The 21,399-nt window shown below is 44.3% G+C and overlaps 1 protein-coding gene across 4 annotated transcripts in view; it reads right to left on the bottom strand.

The window, feature by feature from the left end:
* Positions 1 to 815: 815 nt before the first annotated feature.
* Nfia (nuclear factor I A) overlaps positions 816 to 21,399 on the bottom strand; it is a 339,960-nt gene continuing 319,376 nt past the window's right edge. For all 4 annotated transcript variants that reach the window (XM_036177614.1, XM_036177615.1, XM_036177616.1 and 1 more), the window contains one exon: positions 816 to 1,857. In XM_036177614.1, coding sequence (XP_036033507.1) covers positions 1,840 to 1,857 — 18 coding nt within the window. In that variant the 3' untranslated portion in view covers positions 816 to 1,839. The remainder of the gene's footprint in view (positions 1,858 to 21,399) is intronic.

Raw genomic sequence — 21,399 nt, 5'->3', positions numbered from 1 at the left:
AAGTGTCTTCCCAAGAATTTCAGTTATTTGATTGTATAGGACAGTAGTTGAGCCCTTCTGAAGGGCTGAGACAGTTTAAAGGCAGGTGCCTAGAGTGGGTTACAATATTGTCTTAATGCACTCTACTTTATCCTACATTAGCTATATAAAAATTAGTTACTAACACTAGAACATGCAGAGACTTCCTCTGGTCGGCAGGGCCTGCTAACCAGAACACATATATATGTATAGTATAGGAACCCTTGAAGTTGCATGGGAAGCAAGGGGGTGCTTCGCTGTCTGGTAGAAAAATCACTTGCATTTTTTTTTGTTTGTTTGTTTCTGCTTTTTTATTTTTTTGTTCTTTTTTGATCTTTTTTTGTCTTTTTTTTTTTTTTTTAAACGTAAGATACAAGACATTTGAGGGGGTGTGTGTGTGAACTTTTTTTTTTCCGTTTTCCTAACGAGTACCCTTGATCTGAATGGGCACCAGCAGTTATGTTCCTACCCGAGTTGTTAGTATTAATTTTCCCAAAGCCCAGTTCAGGGTTTGCAAAGGGTCTTTGAAACTTCTGGACAATGTCTGGTACAATGAGGCATTTGATAACTGATAGATCTGGTGTTGCCATACACATGTAAAAATTTCCAGAATTGGCATAGTTCATTCTAGTGATTTCTAGCTTATAAAATTAACAGATACCATGATTTCATTTGAGTTATGTGCTTTGATAACAGAAAATAATTAAGTAGCATTTAATGTAGTTAACATATTGTGGTAAAAGCACCATTAGATTTGTATTTTTTTGTTTTTTTTTTTTAATTTTCCTTCAGTTTTTTTTTAAAGGGATACAAGTTTAACAATAAAAAACATAAAAAGCAAAAATAGCTCCCCTTTTTCTTGCAAGGCTGTTTTTTACCCCAATAATTTAGAGTCCTGGGGTGGGAGGACTTGAAAAACAAAAATAGAATTTTCAACAATCTCTATCTTACAAAGATACTTAGCTATCCAATGAAATTGCACTTCACTCAAATCAAAATTCGATTGTTTTGATTTCTGTCAGCTTCTGTCAAAACAGACCATCTTCCCCATTTCCATGTGAATTTTTGTGTCATTGTTGAAATTGTTGAAAAATGTTTTTTTTTTTCTTTTCTATGTAAGTGCAGCATTTCAAAACTTTAAAAAAAACCAAAAACCAGCTGATAGTAGTAGTAGTCTTTGCCGTCTTTTTGGAATTATTCTGCAACACGAGTGAGTTCACTGTCGGTGAGGGCTGTGTTGTGTATGTGACTGCTCGCTGCTGAACCAAACTAAACGAAAAGAAAGATCAGCGCAACTGCATTTTCTTTTTCTAATATGTTACAGAAAAAAAAATTGCCCTTTGAGTGTCCTGTAAGTTACAGATCACGGATCTCAGCTACTACGAAAGACTTCGTTCTCCAGGTGCCTCCAAATGCTCAGGGAGGGTCACACCTGCATGAGCAAATTCATGAAATACTGTGAAAAGGCCAGGCTCGCAGGGAAGTGTGTTACAACAGGAAGTTAGTGAGCAAGGCTCATCCTCTACCAGCCACTTCACCTAATGCTCACACCACCACCAAAACACTTCAAATGTCACACAGCCCAACCATTTCCAGCACCATATGAGAAATTACGACAGTCCCTAAAGTATTTAAAAAAAAATCCCGAAAGGTTATGGCCTTTGCCGTTTGACCATGATGCTTGCTGTTTCCATGTACAAGTTTTTCTCCCCTTCCACTGACAGTGAAGTTGTAACTGCGCTGGGTTGAGGTTGCGTCCATGTTACAGAGTTGAGAAGGGGTCAGGTGGTCTGTCTGGTGGATGGTGGGACGCTGCAACTTTTATCCCAGGTACCAGGACTAGAAGACAAAAATAAATATATAATTAGAAGTGTGGGTGTAGTGCTGGGATTTGGCTCATGGGTAGTACTTGCCTAGTGTGAGCAAAGCCCACAGTGATCCTTAGTGCACAAACACAAAAACTTTCTTTTTTAAAGTTGCTCTTTTAACCATGTGATCAGAATTGACCTAGGAAGTTTATGTGAACAAGGAATGACAGATGGTAGTGAATCCCAAGCCACTGAAATTTATCTTACTCCTATGACATTACAATTCATTGTCTTTGCTGGGGTTTGCCAATGTTTTGAGTATATCTCACCAAGTGAAGCTTTTCTGGCCACATGACATCACATGAGGTTTTGTAACCTAGTAGTGAACAGTTACAAGAGGGCAAGGAACCTGGCTCTTTTATTAGTACCTACCTCAGTGACTGGGCAGGCTCAAGAAAGAGAAGCAAATTATATAGAAAGTGGCTGAAGGGTGAGGTTAGGGGCTGTAGTGAATAGTTATTTCTATGACTTTCTCAACATATTTTTCAGTGAGGTGTAGGTACTAAAGACAAGTGCTAAACATATGAACACATGATTCTGTGAACACACCAGGTGGCTGATGGTGGGAGCCAAAACAGAAAGGGCCGCTGGGAAACACCAGATTGGTGACCTGGGGGATGGGAAAGCCAGAGTGATCCTCTCCACTTCTCTTCCTTATGCTCAGGAGGGAGAGTTTATGGTACAAATTCCTCTTCCTTTCAGCTGAATACACCTAATTTTATGTTCTTATCTTAGAAGAGACATATAATAAATATGACTACACCTTACGAAGCACCATCAAGTTCAAGGAGAAAATGAGGCCATTGCTTAGTCCTCATCCATGTTTCTGCCCACTCAACATGCCCTTGCAGCTGTCTCTCAGCCTGTGGACCCCGTCTTCTGTCCCTTTCATAAATATCCAGGTGATCACCTTCATGTCTGCTGGCATTTCTTTGTCAACAAAGAAAGTTAGGTAAACAAAATGACCATCTATGGATCGATATCAAAATCAGTTTCAGGTTAAACAGTGTATGATTTTTGCCAGCTTTCCTCTAAGTACCCTGAAAATTCACTACTTTTCTTGGGAGTCAGAAAAGCCACCAGCTCCAAGGCAAAGCTAACGGCCATGAGTTCTGCACTGACAGCATCAACCAGGGTTACATCAGCACCGGTTCCGGAGGGCTAAGGCTCACTCTTTTCAGAAAGATTCAATTAGGGAAAGTCGGGACTCCTTTGATCCCTGGGATAAATGGCTAACTGATAGCTCCATGGACGTTGGTGTAAGATTTCCTGGCCACAACAAGCTACCTTTGAATTACAAAGGAGCTTTAAAACAAAACAAAACAAAACAAAACAAAACAAAACAAACAAAACAAAACAACTCCAACCAACCAAACAACAATAACAACAACAAAACCAAAAAAAAAAAAAAAACAACAACAAAAAAAAACCCGCTCCTAAGCTCAAATCACAAAACTACTCCTCCTGAAGACATGTAGCTGTTACTCTCTGACCGTGTGCTTTGGGAAACACAATAAAGCTGCTTATATCTGGAAAGGAAATCACCCTGGCTAGCGCACATGGCCTGAATCTAAGTGGACAAAAGAAAGATGAGTGAGAAGAAAGAATGGGAAGCAGGCCCCAAACTGGATCTGTTTTAAGTCTTTCCTTAAAGCGGACACAGACCCCTTCCCACATTCTTCCTTATACACAGCAGTCTCAGACTGAGGGGCCGGTGCTGTCCTCAATCTGTAGGCTGCTGGAAAGCCCTTGTGAAATACAGACTCCTTCAGTGTGACAGTCAGTACTTCTTGAAGCAAAGGCCTGGGACCTGGTGAGTCAGCAGGGGGAGCAGTTTTCCATCCCACTGTTGCTGGACTCAGGACACTACAAAAACCAGCAGTGTCCCGTACTTCTGTTAAAAAGCAAAGCAAAGCAAAAAAAAAAAAAAGTTTCTTCACACATCTTACTATTCAGTGTGCCTCGCCCACAAGGTTACCCCAGAGCAGCTCTGTAACCCTTCACTGAAATAGGCTTTATTGATTGCTCTGGTCTATTGTTCTCTTTTCAAGTCCCCCAAGTTCAAGTTCATCCTGGTGTTACATCATGTCTGGTTGCTCTTAGCAACCAGACAGACCCAGACGTGACTATCATTAGCAAGAAACCCTCTGCTCTCCTCCCACCAACCTTCCAGTGGTTCTGACGTAGCAGACCCACTGCAAACACACTGAAGTATTTATTCTGCCTAATTTATGACCTGCCCAGCAAGCTAGACCCCCACTCCAAAAACCAACACTGTTGTATATTTAATTAATCTGTCTTTCTTTGGCATTTGAGAAAGTTAGACAAAGGACTAATTATTGTGTTTCCCTCTCCACACTTTTCTTTTGGGGGGCGAATATTTGCATGGGAAAGAAAACTATGAGGCCCAGCATTGGCCCCTCCCCTTTCTTTTCTTTTTCTTTTTTTTTTTGCCCTATTGACATTTCATGAAATACTTTAGCTGCTTAACGGAGTTAGGAGAAAAAAAAAAAACCTGCGTTGTGAATGTTACTCCTTCTGAGTTGGTATTCAGTAACACAAATCAACTCATGACATGTTTAAATTTAAATGCTAACCACACACTCTCCGAGTTACTTTAAAGGTTAGTTTTTAATCAATACAAGTTGCTGACTCTGGATTTTTGAGCCACACACTGCAACTCTCCGGCTTTGTCTAATGTTAAAGCTTGGGAACTTTTTTTCCTTGAGATGATTTTAGCAATGATTTGCAGACACAGAGGCTATTGTGCCTCCTACCAGCAACATGTCAATAGAGGAGCTGAGCAGCCCTGTGGTGGGGTGTCAATATGACTCCTATGGCAGGAGATGGGGTCTTTAATAACCCGTGAAAAAAACCTTAATTAACCCTTTCAGGTTTAAACCAAAACCTATTCTTCCACTTTTCACTCCTGTAATTTGACCATTAGTACTTATTTCAACATCACACTAATCTTCATGACAATTGACCCAGCTACTTGACCAAGGGCTTCCAGAACGGGAAGTCAGTTAGGGGAACCACACACGAACTTTTTTTTCTCCTTTTTTTTTTGAATGAGGTTGCTTAGTAAACATGCTGCAGAAATATAGTAGAGGAACAGTTGTAACAATAAGAAATTCATCCATTTTGCCAATTTTTCTATCCATCAGTTTGTAGTTGAGGACACTGCTAATGGTGCTGGGTGTGCAGTCACCCATTGAGAAGTGTCCCTGGATTTCTATAAACTTCCACGCACAGCTAATCACATCAGATGGATAAGGTAACACCAGGAAAGGCCACTTTTCTTAGGATATTCTCCTTCAGTTTCTGCTATTTGAAAACGCTATAAGTTTGAGAATGCTCACTGAAGAATGACTCTGCACCTTCCTTCTTGGGACAGAAAAAAAAATAGAGAAGAAACCCGAAAGTGGTAAATTCTTGGGTTGAATCAAATCATTGGGAAATACTGGCACATGAAACAAAATTCATCGGTGGAGAGTCAAAAAAATCATCCTCAGATCTGACATCCGCTTGGGTTTCATATGGCTTCTGCCTTCATACTTTATAGTCCCTTAATCTGCCCTACTGTATCCAGGCGACTACAAAGGAGTCTCTGTCCCTTATCTGCAGTGAGTGGCAATACTATAGTACAGCATCAGAGGATGTTATCTTGATACATTTACATTGAGGAAGTAAACACTGAGCTTTGATCTATTTTTTTTTCCTGCAAGAACATTCAACTACAGTTGATTTGGTGGCCCATAAATCCACACTCCCACAAAGGCTCTGGTTTCAGAAAATCAGCCAGTTACATTCACAATGTCCACAGTTTAGGATGTACCAGTGGTGGGAGAGAACCTGTCCTCTTTCAGTGTTCAAGGTGAAACATCAAAAGAAATCTGCAGCCCAAGACAAGAGCTCAGCTTTCCTCATAGCCGGTCAGATGGAGAAGTAATCTCATCAGGTTGGAAAGTGCTGACTCAGTATTTAATAGAGTGCCTGCAGATGTGGCGTCTCTAAGGTATTCAACTCATGTAATGCAAAACAGCTCTGCGCTGAACGTGCTTATAAAATTTCATTTAACCATTGCAGCACAGTTCTCTGAGGAGTTTTATCACACGTCCCACCCCTTAATTTACAGCTCCATGAAAGTTCCAGTCCTATTCTGTGGGGATTCTGGAATGCTCACAGTAGTCAGGATTTACGAACCATAAAGAGCCTCCATCCCACCGCATCCTAAACAAGAGGGCTGGGACAGCAGCAGGCTCTGTGACAGTGGCAGTCTGTTTCTTCTCTCGTGCCTCCTTGTGAGCAATTACAAAATGGAGTTGGTCCTGAGTCTGCTGAAGATGGACGACAGAGCCGAGGGACTCAGCTCCTTGTCAACAACCAGTCTTCTACGGCATACAACTTCCAGAACCTTTTGCAGTCTCTCTTTCTACTCAGAGGGCAGGGCATCCATTTTACAAACAAAAGGAAATAGGTCTGAGATAGTTATATTTCACTTGGTGGTGGGGGCAGGGGGTGGGGTAGGGGTGGGGTGAGAGGTGGGGTGGGGTGGAGGAGAGGGTGCTGTGGAGTGCAGGACAGACTGTGACGGCAGAATCTGTTTTTCAAATTAAAAAGTTAAACAAAAGGCCTCAAGGGCAAAGTTTAACGCTGAACGGAAGGAGGTTGTTAATGTGGAATCCAGAACTGGGTGTGACACTTAACTTTCTTCTCCAGGCAAGGTGGGTTATTTAAGGACATTTACACACATAAACGGAAACACCAATATACAGGAAGTTCCCCCCACTCTGACACATCACTCCCTACCAGCCCCACCAGGGACACAGCAAGTGGATCTGCTGGAATGCAGCTGCCATTTTGCTCCTCATAGTGGTGATGCTACCCTCTGCAGGACCACACTAATCCAGTCAGTCATTTTCGGTTTCCTGTCCTTGTTTGCATGAACTAAGCCTACTATTTAGCACAAATGAGTTGTCCTTGGCAAATCAGCCAAAAGTCTGGGGGGGGGGCACCCCCAAGTCTGACACAGAAGGAGTAGACAGACCTCTGTGTGGATGCCTGGATTCTCCTTTTAGGATCAACCATTTGGGAGCCCTTAGTCACTTGGTCAATAAGCACCAACAGCCTGCAGTTTGCTTGGTGTTCTGGACACGAGGCTCTGGGAATGTTAGGAGTAAAGAAAATGTGGCGTCTGCCTTTAGGGCTTTAGTGCCCAGCAGGAAGGGGCTGGCTTTGGACTGCCTTGCCCTTCATGATTTCTCAAGGGATCTTGATAAACTTTGGTTGACTGATAAGGCCGAGTGTCCAAAGCACCCACACTGAATTTCCCTGATGGACTGTGTGACATCATGAAGGAAGAGCTCTATGCTCCAGACCCTGGAGGGCTGGGAATGAGAGAGGATGGCAGTGATAAGCACTGGATTCTTTTGGAAAGGGCCATGCTGTATACAGGTGTTAGTTATGGGCATTGCCAGCCTCAAGCTTTGATCTCCACTGCCATTTTTTCTAGTCTGATTTTATTTTGTTAATTAAAGAAAGCCTGTTTTCAATAACTCTAAACCAAGACTTGTTTATTGTACAGGAAACTATTAAAACATTAATGGGCCATGAATGGCCTCACTTACCTTTGCAGCCCTTATCTTTTCACCACTTGTGCTGCGTTAAACTCCTCCCAGAATCCCCCGAAGCCAAAAGCTTCTTCCCTGCTGGGCCTTTGGCATAGGCTGTGCCTTTTCCTTGCTATGCCAAGCCTTGCTTGTCCCCAGGGTCTAAGATGAAGTGACCTTTGTTTTCCTTTCTAAATTGTGTGTGTGTGTGTGTGTGTGTGTGTGTGTGTGTGTGTGTGTGTGTGTTTGCCCCAGTGGGATGTGGATGGAGATCAGAGGACACCTTGCAGGAGTTAGTTCTCTTTTTCTATATGGGTCTCAGGGGTCGAACTCAGGTTGTCTGGCTTGGCAGCAAGCATCTTTACCTTCTGAGCTATCTCGCCAATCCCCAGATGTCCCTTTTTTTCTGAGGGCCCTTTTCAGGGTCTTTACTCATAGGGTTCTGATGTGTTCATCTAAATTGTTCCATTACCAATAAAGACTCAGGAGTCAAATACTGGGGTGAAAACCTGATAGACCAAAGGAGCAGTGGAGGAGCAGTTGACCTTCCTTCTGCACTTCCCAGATCGAAGAGACCACCGAATCTCTAAACCCCTCCCTACCCCTTCCTGTGCATCTTCTCTATCTGTATTCTTGGCTTCTCTATGGCTAATTGAGGTCGGCTAGTCACTGGCTCCACCCCCTGATTCAAGGTTAACTTTATTAACACAGTCTTGGGGTGTCACAGTGTGGTCAAATATCCCACAACAGGGCTCATCTGTTACTATGCTGGGGCTATGACAGTCTGCTTCTTTCCAAGAAAGTGACTTATGCTCTCAGGTGAGGCATCCCCAGTGAGGCATCAGGTGAGTTTTGCCCAGTGGCTGGCACAGGAAGTGCTGAACAAATGCTGTTAAGTACAGGAAGAAGAGAAAGCAGCACCCTGCTTCTCAGAGGCAGGGAAGAGCTACCCCCAGTAAAGCGCTATATCTAGAGAGATGTCCACAGCACAGCTAGGCCACATGTATGCTCACAGCACATGCTGTGGCCTGCTACAGGGATGGGCACCCTCCCTAGAGAGGCACAAGTCTCCAAGCGCTGCCCCAGGCACTTCTGACTGAAGAGCTGTTGCAATGGGGCCGACGGCGGCCAACTGCGTCAGTGGCTGTGTGCAATAGTTTTGTAACTATGGCCTTCTGCCTGCTTACTACATACACAGCCCTTGTCCAAACCACCGTTCCCTGGAGAATGACCATGCCGCTCCCAGCCAAGACCTCTGCTTTGGTTCAAACCTCAATGTGGGAAAACACTAATCTTTTTACCCAATAAACCATCCAGTACCTGCAGAGTTTGACAGTGCAGGCACGGCTCAGTCCTGCAGGCTGTTCCACAGTTGGAATCTCACCCTATCCCAGCTTAGCCTGGTGTCGGCAGTCTTACCAAGTCAATTTTCTTCTTGCTCTCCCTTTATATTTTCCTCTGTTACTCTCACCCCATGAAACCAAAGACTTGCGTGTTGAAAAATTGCCCTCTGGCGTACTTGTGTTTGCTCTGAAGACCTACTGGAAGGCTTTTTTTCCATGGCCCACACTTGGACTCTGGAGTTCAACTGCACAGGAATACTGGTTAGCTGCACTCTGTGGACTAGTCAGATAATCTTAATCAAGGCTGGCAGTGCCTGAGTCTCAGCTTTGGCCTCCATGAAATGGGAACATCTTTACCCATCTTGAGGAGACTGATGAGGTAACACTTGACCAAGAGCACGTTCAGGAAAGCAAGATCTGGGTCCTCTAACTGTCAATTATGGCCGGCCTGGGGGTTCATGTGGGTCCTAAAATGGACCCACTTCCTAAGAAAGCAGTCCATCAACCTAGTGTTTTCTCATGTTGAACGATACAACTTTTTTTTTTTTTTTAAAGTGGCAGCGGTGCCAGCTCCCTTTCCTAGTTGCAAGGGAAAGTTCTTGAGAAAATAAAAATCTGTCTTTAATTGTGGTATTAAAGTCAGAGCGTTGAAACCTGCAACACAAAAGGCATTGGGCTCAAGCCCCTGAAAAGCACCAGGCTCAACTGCAAGCCTTCCAGGGTGGGGATGGGGAGCACAAGGAGGGAGGGAGACAGGGAGTCGTCAGGAAACCAAGTGGGACAGAAACAATCCTATTTTGGTTTTTGTTAGTGAATGGCATACTACATAGATCAGAGACTTCTTATAAAACACAAGCCCCCACTGTACACAAAGCACAGGAAAACGTGAGGAAAAGGGGGGAGAGGAAAAGCAGCTTAGGGTGTGTTAACGCGGCTATTCTGTCAGCTTAAAGAGTATTTTATGCTTGATCAACAGCTCTTTTTTTATGGTGCTTTTCTTTCATTCATTGAAGACATCAAAGCGGGCCCCACCAGCGTACCTGCCCTTCTGGAGCGCTTGGGAGGAGGCGCTAATGAAGCCGGCCTCTGGGAGCCGGAGACCCCCGTGGACGCGGCAGTTCAAAGGGAATATTTCAACAATGATTACATTTTGTAAATCTTTTTATGAAAGAGACAGCTTATTTCCTGCTTTTTTTTTCATGAAAAATAGATTCTATCCATTAAAGTGAGTCCGCGCCACGGAAGCTGCCTGGGATCTGAGGTGGAGGCTTGGAGATTAAGGGGGACAAGGACCCGACCCCGATGAAATTGTCTTGAGCTCCTCTCTCCTGGGCTGGGGTGACAGCACCGGATGTGCTGGGTGGAGCTGAGGTGGCCGCAGGACCTTGCCGGTTTGGCCTTGGAAAATGTGGTGTGAATGTGGGGTAAAAAGTGTGTATGTGTGTGTGTGTGGGGGGGATTTGGGGGTTTAATTTTTCTCCCTGGGACCTACGTTTATGACCGGTTCTCTTTTATGTTTTGATTCCACAAAGATCAACAAATCAGGAAGCACTGAGCCACTAATGCTTCTGTCCCGCACAAGCAAGACAAAAGATGATTTTTCTTCCCATTTCATTAAGTGTGGCACTTAATGCCTAGAGATTTAAGACAAACCCTTTTCCACAAGGGAAGTTCATCCTAAAAAGATGAATTTCCTCTTTAGACACAAGGAGGGCTTTATTAGTATCTAATGTCTGTCTTTAGAGGCAGGAGCCAGCCTTTTGTAAGTTTTGATTTTCACATTAAAGTATTCTTTTCCTTAACTTTTTCACTTTCTCAAGGAGAAAGTTGTATAGAGTGGGGCAAAAAAGGGACATAATTTCCTGGGGAGCTACAAAATGAAAAAAAAAAAGAGTATGTTTCCTACATATTAGATTCCAATTTTTATTAAATGCCTGTTGTCTAACAAGGGCAGACAGTCACACTTGGGGTTGGCTGAATGGTGGCCCAGGGAGGTAACTTTTCTGTTTGAGGAGACAGGCAGGGGACTGGAGATCAGTGCTCAGTAGAGCATAGCCCTACTCTAATAACCTCTGTACCAGAGCTGGTCCTCCTCAACATGGCTGGGGTCTGCTGCAAACCACCCCGAGGACTGCTGTTCCAACTCTGTAGGTAGAGAAAGCCAGGAAAGGGCAAAGGAACGTGACAGTTAGGAGCCCAGTTATTTCAGAATTCTCCCACAGGCACACTGCAGCAGCGGAGTGCCGGGAGATCTGGCCCTCTGCCAGGAACCAACTCCAGCTTCCACCCTTCGGCCCCTGGAGCCTTTGTGATTGTACAAACACCTGCACCGCCACACATGGTTGTTGTTTTAAGACAGGGTTACATGAGACCCGGACTGGCCTTGAAGTCACCATACAGCCTAGGATGACCCCAAGCTTCTGAGCCTCCTGCCTATACTCCCCAAAACTGCAAAACTGGGATTCAGGCTTGTGCCACTATAGCTGGCGATTTGGGGCCTTTCTGTCCAACAGGTGCCTCCTGCCTGGCCCGTGCACAGGCCTTTGTTTCTTAGCTCTTTGCTTTAGTCCTCTGTGTACTGTTTCTGTTCTTTCCCTTCTGGTCCTGTGTCTACTTTATACCTCAAGCAAGTCTCGCCCTTCCAGGCCTGTGGTAAATCTGCAGAGGAATCACAGAAGACCCCAATCTCTCAAGGACCGCAGTTCTTCCTACTCTCCTCACCACAAGAAGGAAGAGGAAAGGAAGCCATAACCCCTTTTCCCGGCAGCTGGGACAGGGGGTTTCTACAGCGCACCTGAGGCAGTCTCAATAGACCATGGAGGAAGCTGTAGAGTGGCAGGTTTTGAATTCTTGAGAACAAAGATGGGGAGTGCTGCGCAATCAACTGGGTCCAGGTCTGGGGACTAGGGACCCTGGACTCCAAAACCCAACCCAACACTGGCTGGTGTGGAGACTTCTCTGATTACACTACAAAGACTGCCATTCCTACGTCTTCTCTTTCTAGAACACCAATCTTTAGATGCCACTGGTCCAGGAATCACCATTTCTTTGTCCACAGCGCGGCAGTAATTTTGAGAGGGATGAGAGTATTCACACCGCGCTAGAGGTTAGAGTAAGCCCTGCCTTGGAGAATGCCATGCCAGCTCTGAAGGATGTAAGAGGCTCAGCTTCACTCATGTGCACCCCAGGCCGCAGGAAATAAACGTAAAAAACACAAAGCAGCTAAACTGGGCCCAAACGTGAGCAATCATTAGGGAAGCCCCGAGACAGTGTGGACGGGGAGTGGGGGTTATCAGTTAGTTCTCCTCTGCTGGTAACCCTGGCTAAGGGCCGTCCAGCTTCTCGAAGCACATTCTCTAAGTCCCAAACACTCTTGACTCTTTCCCCAGAGCCGGTAGCAGGACTTAGAGCTTTACAACAAAAATTGCTTTTGTTAAGAAAGTGCCTGGTAAAACAAGACCACTTTGGGGAGTTTACAATGACGTTTTTTTTTTTTTTTTCCTTAAATGCTGAACCAGCACATGCTTTTATGTTTAGATTTATTTCCTTCTGAACGTGTAGATTAAATTTATAACTAAGCAATACTCATTACTACAAACAATCCGATTCCCCCCACAAAGTATTTCCAGGGGTTGTAAAGAGGCAGCTGGTCTATGGAGTTGGAATACAAGATGAAGACTCCACAGGTGTGCCCCAAGTGTCAACCTGAAGGGCCTCACCAGTGATTTGGTCATGAATGCATCGTATGTGATGGGCAGCATGACTTGGGGCGAAGGAATATTATCCTAGCACAGAATATTTATTTTTACTTTCTTAGTAAGGATTTCTGAAGAGATAATTTTATAAGCTAAGACAGATTCAAGAAGATATTATATAGAACCAGGCACACAAGCAAGGGTTACCCTCACTTGTGTTTCTGGCTAAGCTCCAGTTGGTAGTGCTCTACCAGCGATGGGAATTTAGGAGCCATGCAGAACACATGCAGAGTGCTAGCTCAGAGGAGCCACACACGTCTATGATCACTGTGTTATTGTTTAAGAAAACCAGTACATACTGGATGACTAGTATATGTTTGTCAGGTCTTTTAGGGGTCCTTTCCCGCTGTTAAACTACCATACTAATAGGAGAGTCTATTGTTTATTTCACAAGGCTGGTGGCAAGTTCAAATGGTCTACACCCACTTTCCTTCTGATTTGGCAATTACAAACATCTTGCAGATGTACCTGATTGTGCTATTCTGAAAGATGGTCCAGTTAAAAAAAATTCAATATTTTCCTTACTGTTAAAGAAGCAAACTGTCTGAGTGAAAATATGACTTCCTGTTCAACCGTGTCAACCTTTCTGTATTGTTCCGCAGAAACACATTTATGAGTTCAAGTTCAGGCTTAAACTAAATAAAATGCTCATCCAGAGTTTACCACCCGCCTCATTTACATGTATTCTCTCTGAGCTCTGCCGGCACAGTGTGCTAGTTTCCAAGGCTTGGTGCTGGAATGTTTGAAGGCTGGGGTCTGGACTGCTTCCTAAGGCACAGCAGACCTCTCGGAAGCTCCCAGCAGCACAACTGTGGTTATTAACATTTCTGCAGACCTACCTTAGAGGCCAAGAGGGAGAAAAGATTCAGGACCAACAGACTAGGTCTTCCCAACTTTTCCTATTAGTCATTGACTCACCATCATAATAAGGGTGAATCATGGATTCTAGATGCATATTCTAGAACTCCATATCCATGACTTCAAGTTTTCTGCAATCATTTCCAGCCTTTTGTGGAAGTCGCCAATTGTACATTTGTTCATTTCAGATATGAAGATGTGGGTTTCCTTATACTACTTTCTAGCTTGTGAATGAAGCTGAGAAGTATTATTAGAAAAATGCCCCCCACCAGCCCAAATCTCATTTTATATTTACAAAAAAAAAACCCCAAAACAAAACAAAAACAAAAGAAGAGGTGTTTGAGGTCAAGCACATCTTGGGAATGGCAAGTCAATAAATGTGTGCCTAAGAGGAAGAGCCAAACTAGAGATTTGAAGTTGTTCCCTAGGAAGCAGGCTGGAGGGAGCTGGTCCCTGGTGAGCCAATTTTGATAGTCAAGCTCTTTGCTAATCAAGGGTCAAGGAGGTCAGAGGAGACAGCCATAGTCCTCATGGGTTGAGGTGAGAAAAAGAGAATGAAGGACTCTGCTTTTTGTATTCTCTCTGAACGAGAGTATATTGAGCAAGACAGTGGCCCAGAACAGCAAAAGGCTGCACTAACAGTGACTGTCCTCTCATGGCATCTCTTCACACAGAACAGTTCTCTCTGAGCAAAGATCACACCCCGCCAAAATATAAGTCGCTGGTTCCCAGGTTCAGTAGCAGCACTCCTCCAGGTGACCCATGACATGCTAGATAAACAGCTTAAGAGTCACTGCTGCTGTGTGTGGTCAGTGGGGGCTCAGGACACTGACCAAGGGTGGATTCGGGCAGAGTCCAGGGATCTGTATCATTTGGCTTTGCACATCAGTTGAGAGGGGACTGAGATCCCCTTTCTAGCATAGTGGGTATGAGGATGAAATGAAACAAGTATGAACATGGTTTGTCACTGAACGTCCAGGGGATTAGAGCTGAAGCTCTGTCTACTTTAGAAGGAAGACAGGAGAGGATTCCTCCCCACCCCCCGCAAGACAGAAATCTTTTGCATATGCTAGCCATGGGCTTTTCTTGGATTAGCAGGGAACAGCACATGTACACTGGCTCTATGCTAGATTTTACTCTGTCTCAATCCCTTGAATTCAGTTCACTTCCATGCTGAAAAATACCCGATATCTGAAACTGAAATATGCTTCAAATCAAACCTTTTGCTATGAAATTTGTAAGTTGCTTCAACGTAATGTGGAAACAGGTAACATGGACTCTATGTTGTACAGAAATGGGTTTGAGGCTGGTTTCTTTGGGTAGCAGTTTACCTAGGGGATGGCATCTGAGCTCATAGCTCTGAAGGATGTCTTAGCCTCAATCCACGTCTGACTCCCAATCTGCCAACTGATGGAGGTCTATGTGTGAGATGTGTTCCCTCCTTTGTCTGGTTTCTGTTTCCCTTCTTCATTTTCTACAAATGCTAATAATAAAATAATAATTTTGGCCCACTGCTCAAGGCCTAGGGCCCTTGCCATTGAGGGTTCCTCCAGGAAAGTCATGAGGCACAGCTTCCAAAGTCACTAAGCAACTCTTGCAAAATGTTGGGTGGGAGGAAACTCCTAATTGCTTTGAAGACAAAACAAGTTGATAATTCAGAAATGTTTTACACTTGTTTACATGTGTGTGGGCAGATTCGGACTGTGCATGACTTAGTTCATGTCACCTCTTCTATAAACAGTACTCACATCCTTTTTTTCTGTAAGCAGCGGAGGCACTGCGATTCCAGAAACTAGTTCTCTTGCCCAAGCTGAATGGAAGGGAGGGGATGAAGGGAGTAAGCTGCCACCTGGCAGTGGAGAAGGCGCTTGGAGGAGCCTGATCATCTCCTTGCACTGCCTTAGACTTTGTGAGCCAGCACGTGGGAACTCCCCATCTTGCTAAATTTCATATCTGGTTCCTACTCAAAGAAAGCAGCCAGCAACTGGTAGAGGCCAGCCTAGATTGGATAGCCCTGACCTCAGGCCAGAGGAGCCTTAGTGACTTCCACGAGGACTTCTATCCAGTAGCTCTTGGTTGGTAAAGGTCACTATGACGCCAAGCTTACCAGAGGAGTCAAGCAAACAGCCTCCCTGAAAGATGCTGGAGGAGGTGGGGAAAACTGTGATGTCATTGGGGGAAGAGAACCTTCTTCACACTTGGGCAGGGAAAAATATTTGGAAAGAAGCTACCCGAGAGATACAGGATGGCTTTAGCTGGATGGTAACGAGTAACCCACGTGGCACTACCTAGACAGTAGGGAAGCTGTGAAATCACCACTGATGTGGAGTCAGACCTCTCACTGACTCATCATCTCCATATTTCATAATATTTGCCTAGAAAGACGCACAAAGCCTATCAGATTAAATTAATCCTAATGGCCAATTTTCATCTTATTCTAATTAAACAATTTCAATTTAATTAATGCAAGCATAGAAATTAGTCAAAATTACAAATGTAAATGTTGAACTTTAAATCAAAGGTCCTTCCTATTCCTCATCTTCTGTAAAAGCACTTTGGAGTGCTTGCCTGTGAGGTGATGGGGATGTTAACCTTTGTCTGCACAGTGAAGGACAGAGGACACAAAACTGTGGGGGGGGGGGGGGGGGGGAGAAACAAAAAAAGAAAGCCACCCAGGAGCATGGACAGGTCTTTCACAGAGAGAGAGAGAGAGATACATACACGCACAGAGACACATACAACCTATGGTAGTCTGTGAAAATATAATCTCCCAAGGTGAACTGAACTAAAGCTTTTATTCCTCAAGATTCTGAAGTACCTGGGTCATTTTAAAGCAGTGGATCTCAACCTTCCAATGCTGTGACCCTTTAATACAGTTCATGCTGTAGTGACCCTCAACCATAAAATTATTTTCATCGCTACTTCATAACTGCAATTTTGCTACTGTTATGAATAGTAATATAAATATTTATTTTTTGAGACAGAGGTTAGTCAAAGGGGTTGTGACTCACAGGTTGAGAACCACTGCTCTCATGCCTACTGGGCTTTTATAAAATACCTCTGTAAAACAGAAACCATCACCCCAAGCCACACACTAGACCACCAGCTCCTTCCTTCTCTGTGGTTGGATTCCTGCATCTCTGTCCTGGGTGAGGTGCATGGCCTTGTGAGCTGTTTCCTCCTCCATGGCTTTGGCCTCTTTATTGAAAAGAGCTGCTTTATTAAAGTGAAAAAAACTTTATTCCAATATGCAATGAAATTTCTTGTCGTGAAACAATGTGTCCTAAGTAAATCATCTTTCAGGGGATTACCAGCTTTGGTGTTATTTCTTCAACCTCAAAAATACTGGCATGTTCAAATAGACTTAAAAAATTTTCAAGGCAAATAACCCAAGTGAGCCACATCAAGATATTAAAAAGTTATCGCTCTCTTTGCAGAAAAGTCCAAAGTGGATGGATTCAGAGCTCTGAAACTGAGAAAGAAAAGGTCTGGCAAAATGATCTTCCCTCTTTTCCCTAAAAAGAGGGAAAGTAGTTACAAAAATCTGAAAAAGAAATGCATCCTTTTTTGCTTTAATTTAAAAACTTTGTGTTGCTGAATCACACTTCAAATGGGTCTGCACTCACACCAGTCAGCTCTTGGTTTCAGGAGAGTGATCTACTGTTACTCTTACTCGGAAAACAGCAGGATTCTTTTTTCCCAAAAGGAGACCCTCATCATGCAATGCTCCCCATCTCCACTCACTCCTGATTATATATGAGAATTATTTGATAGCAATCAATTCACTATTACTGTTTGGGGATATTACAGAAGAAGAGCGGGGTGGTTTAATAATGTAATTAATTAGTGCAGCGATCACCATTAGGCTTAGAAATGATGGTAGGATCCCTATACCTTAGTTAATGGTCACAGGCAAGTCATTCTGGACTGCCAAAGGTAGAAATGGTTTTATCTTTTACCCCATGGGAATGACACTTTGCCCATCACATTTAAGTTTTGACCTTCACGGAACAGCATGATCCTAATCCCTAGATTTCATAATCTTAACTGGGCAACATTAAAATATGGATTGACTCCAGTTGGCAAGAATCTTTATGTTCTTTTCACTAAAAAAGCTATAAATTCAATGGTTGACCTTTTATTTCCAGGTCACAAGTGACACCCACTCAGCTTCATCCATTCACATAGGATTTATGTTAGAGTTTGCAGGTTGAAGTCATGAAAGTTGAACTTTAATGAAATGTCTTTCAAAGATGTACACTTAACCAAAAAATTTCTGACAAGAAATTAGTGATAGCTTTTTTCCCAAACAGTGATTATACCCCTCGGCTCATTAATGGTCTCAATGGAATCTACTAATTGTTCACTGTAGTAAGTTTCTTCTAGAATCATTTTTCTGGGGGTACAAATTGTTTGTGTTTGGGAGATAATAGCACCTTAGCTTCCAGCTTAGATTTCTAATTTGAAAGACTCTCGAGATATCCCCTTCATGTTACCACAACTTATCCATCTCCAGCTGAAAACGTGCCTTGTTCTTTTGCACCAAATCAATTGTATTGATGGGAGGCATTCGTTCAGGCTGTCAGTCAGGGAAATGTGATCTGATGGGGCCCCAGTGCAGAGAGATAAGGAAGGAGGTCCAAACCTGCTCAGGTCCACACCATCTGAATGAGATCAATGCTTCCCACCATACCCTCCTGTCATGGAGCACCCTAACTGTCACAATTAATAATGCAGAAGGAGCTGATTAACTTAAACAAAGCGATCTCCTCTGTGTAAACACACGGAGATCTAGGAGGCAAGGGTTGGACAGAAAAGAACAAAACGTCATTTTTATTTTTCATGTGGACACACTCTCACTTTCCATTCTTCTCTTGTAACAATTACTGTCCCAGCCACTCTGACAGAGTCAATAAATTGATCGGGGTCTTGACGCAGCAGCAAAGAAGGCTAATCTGATGCACCATTATCTGCCCAGAGAGTGTGGGGTGGGGCACACTCAAGGAACAGAGAGCAAAAGGGGAGGGGGTCAGTAAAGGAGAACCCCCTAGGTAGGTAAGGACCTCTTCCTGAGTCACTTCTGGAACAGACAGATGCACATGTGCCAGGTGTGCTGCATGTGTTGGGAAAGGACAGGAAAAAAAAATCAGCCTTCAGCTTGGTTAAAGGATGCAGCCTAAGTAATACCATATGCACCACTTATTTGGGTCCCTGTGGAGTTCCAGTCACTCACAGGATCTGCAATTCAATGAGGATCACCACCCCATTAGGACTAATCATGTCAGCCGCCCTATCTGACAAAACAAACATCCAGAAACTGCCCCTCCCATGTTCACAACTTGCTTCTGTACTCAGATTTTGTCCTTCCTTCCCTCACCAAGCATAAAGTTTAATTGTTTTTTTTTTTTTTTTAATGTGGAATTGTGTACAGAGACTCTCCACTATATTCCCTGACAGATTTATCCTTAGAATCAGAAATTGATGCTGTTAGTTGAGTCTCAACTTGCTCCTTGGGAATATACTAAGTATGTTCTTAATAAATAAATATCATTCCACTGGCCAGTGAGAGAATAATGGCATACTTCATGGAAAATGGATGTGGAAGGCTGAAGCTGGAGACTCACCTCAAGGGTCTCACCATGTTAACATTCCGCTGTTTCTTCCCATTCACAGGCCCTTTGTCCTGAAGGTAATTGAGACTATTCCAGTTTTACCTCAGAGCCTACCTAGCTTCAGTTTAAAGAGGGTGAAGGGTAGGGATTGGGCTTTCAAACTCTAATTAGATTCAATCTTTACGCACACCAATGGAAGGAAGGCATAAAGTCATGACTTTATTCAAATGTGACTTCTGAGGACCAGGAGGCTAAACAGGGTCACCATGGTCATAGGATAAATCAACTCAGATCTGCTTCCTTCCAAAGCCTGTGGTTTCTTGACTCTCTTCTCCTGGAAAGGAGAAAACTCAAGACCATATGTCTTCATACACAATGCTTGCAAATTCCATGCCCAGTGGGGATCACACCAAGCAAGGCTGAGGAATCTTCAAGCTGAAAGCCCTCTGTGCCTTTTGCAAGTCCTAATGGTCTACAAAATAAAGTTCAAGTGTCTCTCCCCAGATCCAGGTACATGCTCATCCATGACTGGACCCGCCCCCCTCCCAGATCCAGGTACATGCTCTTCCATGACTGGACCCCCCAGATCCAGGTACATGCTCATTCATGACTGGACCCCCCCCCCCCCCACAGATCCAGGTACATGCTCTTCCATGACTGGACCCCCTCAGATCCAGGTACATGCTCATCTATGTCTGGACCCCCCCCCCCCATCCAGGTACATGCTCATTCATGACTGGACACCACCATCCCCCAGATCCAGGTACATGTTCTTCCATGACTAGGGCCTGGTTTAAACTCTAGCTTCACTGTTCAGCATTCTCAGCTGCTAGCTTACATGACAGACCACACAAAGTAGTGCTCTCTACCCACAATCTAACTATCCCTTGGTATACACTATCCCTGTCTGCAAAGGTCTGTTTTAGCATGGATGCTTCTACAATATGCTCCCCCGCCACGACACTTTCCCTCCAGAGTTCTTCCTGTTCTGTCCCACTGACGGATCACACATGTTCTCATGGTGTCACTTATCAGACCTTGCTGTAATTTGCTTATTTCCCTACCAGAAGTCAGTGAGCTTTGTAGGGCAGTGATTAGATTACATACACCATGGCCTTCTTAGCTCTGTGTGGTATGAGGAATACAGTAGGTGCCCAATAAATCCTGACTTCCCTCATCTGAAGATTACTTAGGTGACAAATTACTTAGGTGACAAATGGGAGAGGTGAGCTGGGAAGCCAGGTGCTCTGACTCCTGTCCCAGTGTTTCTCCAGCTTTGCTAGTATTCACAAGACTGGTCTACGGTTGGCCTCATCACTGGACCTTTCTATAGTGTTGTCTTCCTATTCCCGAGTACCACTCCTTTGCTATCCACACATGTAAACACATGTGACCATGCATCAGCAGATGGGGGCCTATGCTGAGGGGCAAAGGCTGTAGGTCATGAGGATTGGCCAGCAGTTCTTCCATTATTCAAGGCAACAGGGGGCAAGCTGCCTATCCAGCCTGTCCTGAACACTTCCTGCAACAGCCAAGGAAGCACCATGCTCTTACTCTGTGTTCATGTTCAGACTTGGGAGAAGGAGGGCAACACACACAGGCAAGGACCAGTTGTTCGAACCCCATACCAACACCAACTTAGAGATGTTGGGAGTCACAATCCCATGTGACTCAGGGGTGAGTGTGGAAAATATTAGGGCAGCAGTAACTCACTTTGGCTGTGCTACAAGGAAGCAGTGTGAGGCCTTTAGCAAAGTTCCCATGAAGATATTAGGGAGGACTGTGCTTCAGTGGACAGACCATATTGTGAGGCGTATCTCCAGAAGAGAGGTCCATGATGAAACATTTTCCCTTATCTTTAGCCCAAACTCAGGAGGGTATGGGGGAGGGGTACTGAGGAGACAGGCAGAGTCAGCAGCAGTCACCAGCTCTCTGGAGACTCTCTAACTGGCTTGGAACTGTGTTCTTCCCGACTGCCAATCTCTTGGGCTCATTAGCAGCCCTGGGAAGGGCCCTGGCCAGACAACACCTGGCTACTCAATCATTCCCCCATGTGGACAGTCATCACCTAGAGTACAGGAACCCTCTGTGGAGGTGGCTCCTGCTCTGGGGCTTTTCCCTGCAAAGACTGAATGAACTGTGAGAACCCACTGGGCTGAGTCTTCCTGGAGTTCCTGCAGCAGGGGAGGGGGATGGGCTGAGCTTCCTGTTCTCTGAGCTCTGTTGACTCAGGCTCAGCAGAGCCCAGTGCTGGTCTTCTATAGAGGAAGCACCTGGCTCAAGGTCTGGTTGCTGGGTGAACCTTGGAGGCACGGGAGGGCACTGTGTGTAGA

The sequence above is a fragment of the Onychomys torridus genome, chromosome 2, assembly GCF_903995425.1.
Source record: "Onychomys torridus chromosome 2, mOncTor1.1, whole genome shotgun sequence".
Classification (NCBI taxonomy): domain Eukaryota; kingdom Metazoa; phylum Chordata; class Mammalia; order Rodentia; family Cricetidae; genus Onychomys; species Onychomys torridus.
The sequence above is the reverse complement of the archived record's forward strand: the minus strand, read 5'-3'. Positions and strand labels throughout refer to the sequence as shown.